The following is a 9,767-nucleotide window of genomic DNA, read 5'->3' as shown; positions in this document are numbered from 1 at the left end:
AAATAAAACATAAATTAAAGCCAGGTTTAAACCAGAAAAATAAGTCTGGTATTAGATTGCAGAATTACAGTTTCATCTTCCTCCCATGCATAATTTGGAACCTTTCCTCCCTAAACAGCTGGGGGTTTGTTTAAAGTTTAGGTTGTTGGTTAACAGAAGGCATCATTTGGTAGACAGAAGCATCAGATTTTCACTAGACAGTATTTCTGATAGGACTGTATTTCCCACTTGGACAGCCCATTATTTCACTGATGAAGTTCTTATGGGGTTTAAGCTGTTTTTGGAGGTGACCCTGTAATCTGATGTGCTGGTGCTACCTTGGGCTACTCTACTGCAGGTTTATTCTTTTTTCAGTTCTGCAGCCAACCATGGCAAGTTACGTGATTTCTCCATGCTCTGTTGCAGACTTATTGAGATGCCAGATAATCTTATTTCTAAGATACTTTGAGATCTCTGGAATGCAAAGTTCTCTGTTAGAGATGAGTGGTATTTTTTATTGCTGTTTGTAGTGTTAAGGAGACAAATATTTTTTCTGTGTCACGGCTTTGACAGGTGACTGCACTCATGAATCTGATATTTCTAATGTCTTTGGAAGAGGAAATGCTGAGAACATTCCTTTGTAAAAATCTTTTTGTCTTAGTTCACCTTTAGGATTTGGGAGTTGGCTTGTTCTTTCAGAAGAAATTAAATCCCTACTAAAAGGAGGTGAGTTGAAAATAAATTTGCCCAAGGTGGCCTTTGTTTTTGCAACCAAATCATCTGAGTTGAGAGTAATAACACCCTCAAACCCAGGAAATTTTCTTTGGATCGAGAAAATTGGATTTGACCATAGATTTGAAGTGGCACTTCCCCCCCCACACCAGATCTAAATACTTGTGTCTCTCCATCTGTAACATTTTTGTGCCAGGAAGTGTCTGTCAATAGTTTATGAAACACTGTTATTTATGCAAGCAGTGCTTCCTGTTTCTGAGCTGAAGAAGTTAAACATATTTACAGAGTGAAGGGGATAAAAATGACTTAACAAATCTGTAAGTAACTTGTAAGTATATCTCTTACATTTGCAAAATAATAGAGGGGTCCCTCATTCAGTAATCTTTGACTATTTCAGGCTGGGATTCCTTCCACCCCCCCAAACACCTCTGTAGAAGGTTGAGAAATAAATTGTTTAGATCTTTCAGACATCCGTTTCATGGATGGGTCTGGTTTTGATGCAATTCCTTAGAACTCTTAGGTATGGGGATTTTTTTTTTTTGTCTCCATGGATGTGCACCTCTTTCCTCCATTTCCTAAGGGAAAAAGGCAACACTTTGCTATAGTTAGAAACACAGTGACCCTGCTCTGCCTGATTTAGTCCAGAAACTTGAGCATATCCCGGTCCCCCAGGGAACCCACTGGCAGTAGTTCACCCTTTTGAGCTAATATGTGTTAATTTAAAACAAGTGGAAGAGCTCCAACAAGCAGAATCAGATTAGGCAGCAGGGGTTAGATGCAGTCTGCTATGCTGGGAGACTTGAGTTCTTACCCTGAGTAGGCAAAGAAGTTCATTCTAAAAGACTAGACATGGAGATAGGTTGAACTTGGTGCTGAACCCATTTCTGAATTTTCTGTGTCACTGTCAGGTTAGCACAAAGCTGTAATCTCTGCAGCAAATTTCTGCTTACATAAGTTGGAAAGAGTTCCCCCCTGGGACCAGCAATCCTATTACTGTATTTGCTCTCTCTGAATAACCAAATGCCCAATGATACCTCAGGTATTTTTGTTTGAGAACTTTCCTTATCGGAGTTCTTACCAATAATGCTAGCTGTGAAATCATCATGGCATTTTAAAGATCACTACTTCACAACCAAGTTCACTTTAACCTGTCTAACAAAATTGCAATGACACAACTTTTCAAGTCAGTTATTTTGTCTTCTCATCCTATTTAAATCAATGTTTTGAAGATCTGTGTGATTGAAGTCCTAACTTCATCTAAATGTAGCCTCGTGCTATGGAATTGCTTCAGATATTCTTTCTATAATGCTAATTCTTCATTGTAGACCTGAAATTCATAAAGGTGAGTATGTTTACTGACAGAAAAATTACTTGACCAATTTTTTTGTAGTATAAAGACAATGGAATTAATCCCTTACCATTACAGGTAGTGGGAAGCTGTTGGATCCATGGAAAAGTGGCAAGCTTGAGTATAAGAAGGTGAGAAAAATACATGTGGGTGAAATACAGTTCATAAATCTTTCAGCTTCTAGAAACTTAAGAAAACAATGTGTTGGATGAGTGGTTTGTTCATGTAAATGGCCATATCTGCTACTGGATATGACAATTACATTGCCAAAATACCACAGAAATACCTTTGGGTGGGAGGGGGAGAGATGAAGATACTGGAACAGTGTCCGTTTGCACCCTGTTGAGCACATGAGCATCCTCTGCCCGTGTTACAGCCGGAGAAGGGGGGTGCTGAAGGGTTACCTGGTTTAATGGCTCTGCCCGGGAGCACAGCCGTTCTCAGGGAACCCCGGGACACAGAATACCGGAACGCCATCTGTTTCAGTACCTGTTTGACTTTATTGAAGGCTGGTGTTGTTTCTAATGGCTATTGGCAGGGTCATGGTTTGGAGTGGGGCACGAGCAGCCCCCCGGGTGCCGGGGCCGGGCGGGAGCTGCAGGTGCTTTGTGGAAAAGCGAATTAATCGCCCTTTGAGCTCCGCTCCGGGCAGGACGTGCAGGGACCTGGTGCGTGCCCCGGCCCTGCCCGTGTCCGAGCAGGAGCGCTGGGGTCACTTTTGCGAGCAGACCCCGGGAAGGGAAGGAAAAACGCGCCCCCCCCCCCCCTTCCTCCAGGCGGTCTGTGCGAGGAGGAGCGGGGCAGAGCGGAGCCCCCCGCCCTCCCCTCAGCCGAGCCCCGCCCGGCCCTGCGCGGTCCGGAGCCCTGCGCTGCCCCTCAGGCCGCCGAGCTGCCCCTCAGGCCAGCGATGGGGGGATCGCCCCGCTGTCCGTGCGCGGCAGGGATCGGGGGATCGCCCCGCTGTCCGTGCGCGGCAGGGATCGGGGGGATCAGGGGATCCCCGCTGTCCGTGCGCGGCAGGGATCGGGGGATCAGGGGATCCCTGGCGCTGTCCCCGCGGCGAGGCTCGCCCAGGAGGGCGGCGGTGCCGGCGGGTCCCCTCAGAGCCCGCGGCCGTAGAGGGCCCTGTGGCGCAGGTGCTCCTCGAGGCACAGGATGGCCGCATCGTCCACCTCGGGGTCGAACTTGTTGGCCAAGAGATGGTGCTGCTGCAGCAGCCAGGGCACGTCGCCCGCCCCGTAGATGCAGACGGAGCGCTGGTGGCGGCCGGTGCAGGGCGGGTACGGCGCGCCCTTGCTGGGGTCGCCCTCCAGGTACTCCCACTTGACCAGGCGGGGAAGGGCGTTCATGTCCGACAGCTGGAACTTGTCGTTGTGGGGCACAGCCCCCGGCACGCCCGGCATGCGGGTCAGCGTGGCCCACACGTGCTCGTCGGGGCTGTAGGTGTCCTTGGCCCACTCGAGGAACTTCTGTGCCGTGGGGTCCTCGAAGATGTGCCGCACGAAGCCCCGCGTGACCACGATGTACGCGTTGCCCGTGAACATGGGGGAGCTGAGGGGCGGCGGCAGCTTCTCGATGCTGGTCCGGGAGATGGCCTTGCCCACCTCGTGGTGGAACTGCCAGCGCGCCCGCTTGGCCGCCGAGGGCTTCTCCGACTCCAGGCTGTTCCGGCCCTGCAGCACCTTCAGGGCGCGCACGATCTCGGCGTTGGTCTTGATGGGGAAGTCGGTGCCGCAGGTGTTGAGCAGGTACCGCCAGGGCACGGGGCGCTGCAGCAGGTCCCGCATGCAGTTGAGGTCGGCCTGCAGCCGGGACCAGGAGGCGTACACCACGTTTTCCAGACGGCTGGCCACGAAGACGTTGGGGAAGCAGCCTGCGATGGCCCGCACGGCCTGCTGGAAGGCGGCCGGGGCCTTGCTGTCCACGTGCACACAGTAAACGTTCTGGGGGGCGTAGAGGGAGCGCAGGAGCCGCTCGAACATCTCGATTTTGTTGTGGATGACCATGGAGTAGGCGATGGGGAACTCCTCCTCCTCCTGGCTCAGCGGGAACTCGATGAAGCGCCGGGTCTCCCTGAAGGCGCCGCAGTCCCTCGTCATGTTCAGGTAGTGGCCGGGCGTCAGCGGAGCCCTCCTGTTCGCCACCTCCAGGCTGCGGAGCTGCGCCTCCTCGATGGCCCTGCGGTCTCCGCGGACGACGCCCGAGCAGTTGATGCCGCGGCCGGGGGGCAGCTCCAGGGCGCGGTGCAGGCGCTGGCGGCAGCGGGGCCGCTCGGCGGGGCAGGGCCGGGCAGCCTCTCGCAGGGCCAGGGCGGCGGCGAGCAGGGCCAGCGGGGCCAGGAGCAGCGTCCAGCGCCGCCGGGCCCCCGGTCCCGCCCGCTCCCACAGCCGCATGGCCCCGGGGCCGGGCCCTGGGGGGCTCCGCCGACCCGCACGGACAGCCCCGGGACCGGCTGCTCCCCGGGAGCTGCTGCCGCACTGACAGGGAGATCGCGGCGTGACCGCAGGTGAGTAACAGGTGAATAAAGGGAAGTCTCCTCCCCCTCCGTGGCGTGGCTCGGCTTGGTTTTACCAGCGCTGGAGGTGGTTGTATATCTTCTGTGTCTGTTTAAAAGATAATATTTCATCTTACCCTTGTCCAGCACGTAACACGAGGAAAATTCCTCTAGAATTCAACCCCGGGGAATGCACGTTTTCAAAAGACTTTACGAGATCAGTTTGGGGTCTAACCTGCTTTTCCAGTGCTGAGATCATTCCAGCTCACAGGTCAAGGGAGCGATCGGGATAGTGCTGTGGCCTAGAAGCCCAGCTGCAACAAGCTTTCTGCTGGCCTGCAGCAATTTGAGCTTTAGTGAAGGATTGTTGCACGAGATAACTGGGCAAGGTGGAATCTCTGCTTCTGCAGTGGCAGCAGAGGGTGAAGACAAAGGCCATTTGCCACAAAGTGTCTGCTCAGATGAGGGGGTGAGAGGATACCTGGTGAAGGGTGTCAGCTCATGTGGTACCTAAGTGCACATCCTGGCTGAGGAAGCCTCACTTAAAAGAAAGAGAGGGATAACTGCATATGACTAAAATACTCCTTGCACTGTTATGAACAAAATAATGTCCCCTCAGCCCCCTCACTTTGGGGTTTGAACCAAACATGTATGTGGTACCATGCTTGTAAAAAGGACCAGTTTCAACAGTTTCAATGATGAGTACAAATTTCTAAGATGAGTTTTTTAAGATACAAAGGTATTTTTATTTTTCTTTCTTCATATGTATCAAGAAGCCAAACTCAGAACCTGTAGCAGGACTGAGGACAGTTGTTGTCAGTGTAGTTCTGCAAGGGTTCTAGAAGACAGCAGCAGTTACTTCCCCGACTTCAAAGCTATTGGTTAAATTAGTAGCTTTAACCAACTCAGTAAATGATTGTCTTAGACATCTGTCTAAAGTCCAGAAACTTTACTGGGCGTCATGAAAAGCAGTGACAGGATACATACAGTAAGTATCTCCTGTGTGCACCGTGTGAGTGTGCCTGGAGATACCTGGGGCAAAGGGCTTGGGGAGGGTAAACAAGCTGCTGGATGGGCTGGCTGCTTTCTCAGGGCAAGGAAGACGTTCACTTCATTTATGTGTGTACTTTGCACCTGAAAATCGTCTCTAAGCTATGGCCAGCGTAGACCAGAGAGCTCATTCACCAGAACGAGAGTCAGCAATTGCAAAGTCTGACCTGAGACTTGAAAAATGTGTTCTCAGTGTTCTCAGCTATACTTTTGAAGCCAACAGTGTGTTTGGTTTATGAACAGGGCCAAAAGCTAAATAAAAAAATCAACCCCACACCCCAAATCAGTGTGTGAAATGGCAGCAAATTGCTGCTCTAGTTCATTTTAGTGTGGCCAGGGGCTGAAATCACATGCATGGACTGCTTGTAGGAGCTATCTGTGAGAAGTTCCATAATTTTTCTTGTGCTGTGCTTTTTGCAGAAATGTACAACAGGCTGCAGAAGGTTGTTTTCTATTTGAAATGGTGAAGAAGTGGCACAGAGAGGAGTTGAAGAGCTTGGCAGACTGATGGCTGTGGCTTAAAGATCACTGTGCTGTCAGAAGGCACACTGGTGTTGGAATTCATTTCCAGAATTCCCCTGTCCATCTCAAAGTGTGAAGAGTTTTCATCAGTGTGAAGATTTTCAATTAAAATAATTTTGGTAAGTCTAAGTGCCACATGTCCCCAGTGCCCTTCTGTACCTGCTTCCATTTCAGTAAGACATACCAAGTCAGAGGTTCCTGCTCTTTTAGCTTTCCTGTTAAGGGAAAAAAAGAATCTTCACGAGCTGACCTGTTACCTACTTGCCCAATTGCACAAATGTAGGTTGTGGTTTGGATAAGTGCACTGGAGAGTGGAGAAGAAACATGTATTCTGCTTGCTTCTCCAAGGGGAAAAAACAAACTATGGGATTGTTTGCTGGTGGTGTCAGACCTGGTGAAGCACCTGGTAGGAATTTAGACTGTGATGGCAGGGTGATAAGCTCACCAGGCTCACCTGTCCACAGGGAGTTGTTAAAGGAAGAGGGTTTTCCCAGGGAAAGCAACACTGGTCAACCAGAACTCACAGGGAGCAATCAGCCTGAAGTTGTGATTCCTAAAATCTGTAAGGAAAAGTTTTTATACATATATATATATATTGCCTGCTGCTTTAGCATGACTTTTAAGAAATATATGGAAGTAGTAAGTTTTGTAAACTTAGTCAAATAGACATCTGAGACCAGGCTTGTACATGCTACAAAAAAAAATCTAGTGTGTTGTGCTCCATTGGTTGGGAGAGATAAGAATTTTGGTTTTAGCTTCTTGGTCACAAATGCTTTGGCAGTTAAGTGGTTTGGTGGTTGGTTTTTTGGTCTGTTTTTGTTTTTAAGAAGTTAAAATCTGTGTGGATTTGGAAGGACTCCACGTGTAAGCTGTAATACCACTCCTCAGCTATCAGGGCATTGCTGTGTGCATAATTCTGCTGCTTTTCTCTTGTATGGCCCCTCAGTTTTCAGCAGAGCCTTATTTGCTGCTGACTCAGAGCCATACTGTGCATGGCAGTGTGTTGGCTGAGGGCTCTGTAGGCATTACCAGCTCACAGCCAACTTCTGTGTTCTCCAGGACTCGTGTGTAACAGGAGGAACTTTATGTTAACAGCATGTGAGTCTTATTTGACCTCTGTGTGTGATCGATGGCTGTTTGGTTTTCATGTGTCATCCAGATAGTGAAGCCTTACACTGCAGGAAGTATGGCATGAGGCACAGATCCAGTCAGAAGTCAGTGCAGGTTCCTTCATGAACTGTTCCACTGTGGGTCCTGTGCACAGGCTGCATTCCTTTGGGATAAACCTGCTCCACTGTGGGTCCTGCAGTGTCCTTTCAGGCACACCAGCTATTGCTCCTCGTTCTCCCCCACACTGGCCTTGGTGTCTGCAACCTGGCTCAGCTTTTTATGTCTGACATGGGGCAGCTTCTGCTCTTATCACAGAGACCCCTCTGCCTCCTTCCCAAATCATTGCCATGTTAGCCCAGAGCGTGAGCCTTAGCAAATGAAACCTCTTAGACTAATGGCAGGGAGAGAGTGTGCAGAGCTGAGTGATAAGGGTGTGACTTAAATAAGGAAAAGGTTGAATATGATTTTTTTTTTCCTCGCTTTTATCTTTCCCTTATTCCCTGTCCCACCCTCAGCTGGCTACATATTGCACAGAGGGGCTGATGGCTCTTGTCTTCTCAGTGTCCACTACTGTGTTTTACAGCTGTGAGATCAGAGGATGACAGAACAGCCCAGGCTGGAAGGAACCTCACAAGATCCTCTGGTCCAACCATTCATGGGAAAGGGAGCCCAGGTAAGATTATCTGGCCGATGGCATCCTGAAAACCTCCAGGGATGGGGACAGCCACATCCCATATTTGAAGATGTAAGTTGTGCGGTGTTTGTAGACACTACATGGAATGATTTGCAGACAGGATTTGAGATAATTTTAGCATAGCCAGTTCAAACCTGTGTACATAACTGACTTATTTGGCCAAGGAAAGTAAAAGGAAAGCAAATGGAGCTTTGCTTCATTCTGTTTGAAGCACTGCTGCTAAAAGTGAGGGATCTGGATTGTCACTGGAGCACCACCTTGTCACTAAATGAGTCATGATGTGGTAGCATGTCAAAGACATGGAGCTGAATATCCAGGTTTGCAGACAGCAGGTAACCCAAACCCAGGATCAATCACCTTGCTGGTTCTCTCCAGAGTTATATGGATTAGTTATGTGAGGAACCCCTGCTGCCATGAGACCTGGAAAATTATTTTGCAGGCCTGCATCTAAAGATACTGAGGGCTGGCTCTGATCTTCCTGTAAATTTTGGTTATGTAGTGAAGTATCATGAAACAAAATTAGTGATACTCTCACTGGCTGCTGCTTGGGCAAAATTGTTCCTAAGTGTACTCTGTACATGATTTGCTGTACACATCTTGTGGTAAGATAAAGTATTTGTTGTGAACAATTCCACTTTCTTCATTTGTGTTCACATAGGGAATTTTCTTATTTGTGTCAAGTAGTTAATGGATATTTTAAAAGAACTACTTTTTTTAAATCAATACTTCATTTGAACTATGACAGAAGTGGAGAAGAAATTACATTTCTGTCTTCTTGGCTGTTCAGACTTTTTTTTTTTTTAAAAACTTGTTCTGCTGGTGTTGTAATACTTATAAGCCAAATGCAATTCTATGATTTTTAGATAATTTTAAGATTTATAGTTTTAAAATTACTGGCAAACATTTGGAAAACATTACGATAGACTTCTCACATATTTTCAGAGAACATAAGTTCATTGTTCTTTTTGTGTAGAGTCTTTGGCACATCTTGCTTTCCTGGGGCAGTGAGGAGTGAACACAGAAGTACTGAGGTTTCAAAATAAATACACCTTATGCAAATACGTGTGACATTATATACGTACACTTTGTCTGTAAAACTTTAACATCCTGAACACGCTCTTGTGCAGGCTTTGCTTTTTGAAATTGAAAACTGGCTGATTATAGACTTTGGCTTCTGTTTTCTTCCCATTACTTTCAGCTGAGCTGTGTGGCTCAGGCCGGTGCTCGCTGACAGGTCGAGCTGTATTTTTTCAAGCTAAGATTGCACCCGCACTGGCACAGTCTGGGTCGTTGGGATGGTTAACTAGAGATTAAGTTGTTCATCTTTGAGGAAACTGTTGGATGTCAATTTTCTTTTCAGAGTTCTCCTTCACTGCTGGTTTGTGACAAGGGGTTTGAGAGCACAGCTCTGGGCCTGCCACTGCGTGAAGGTGGTTCAGAAAGCACATGAAAAGGCAGCATCCAGTAAGTAAAACATCCAAGCTCAGTAATTTTGGGAGCATGCACGCCAGGTCCTGTTTTGTCACTGAGTTCTGCTTGGTGCTTTTCCCCTGACAGCTGCAGGCTCATTCTCTGCTGCTCTGGACTCTGGGGCACAGTTACTGAAGGGCAGGGGATTTTTGCTTTTATCCAAGGCAGAATAGCTGGACTGAGGAGCCTGACAGGGACTATGGCTTAGAAGAAAGCTTGAGCAGATAGTCATAAGTGACATACAGTCTACAGGATCTTATTTATTGCTTGGTATTTTACACAACAGCTGATTTCTGCTCGTGAGGCGTAACAAGTTTCCTCGATTACATTCTGCATAATAAAGCAAAAGAGGGGGAAAAGGCATTACT

The 9,767-nt window shown here is 48.2% G+C and overlaps 1 protein-coding gene across 1 annotated transcript; it reads right to left on the bottom strand.

Moving 5' to 3' along the window:
* Nucleotides 1-3,159: 3,159 nt before the first annotated feature.
* Nucleotides 3,160-4,452, bottom strand: GCNT3 (glucosaminyl (N-acetyl) transferase 3, mucin type). Its single transcript, XM_050309594.1, has one exon. The coding sequence runs from the start codon at nt 4,450-4,452 to the stop codon at nt 3,160-3,162; it is 1,293 nt and encodes a 430-aa protein (XP_050165551.1).
* Between the last annotated feature and the right edge of the window lie 5,315 nt (nt 4,453-9,767).

This window comes from Myiozetetes cayanensis, unplaced genomic scaffold (assembly GCF_022539395.1).
Source record: "Myiozetetes cayanensis isolate MyiCay16 unplaced genomic scaffold, myiCay2020 scf14, whole genome shotgun sequence".
Lineage (NCBI taxonomy): Eukaryota > Metazoa > Chordata > Aves > Passeriformes > Tyrannidae > Myiozetetes > Myiozetetes cayanensis.
Note: the sequence above shows the minus strand (reverse complement) of the source record. Positions and strands in the feature narration are given on the sequence as shown.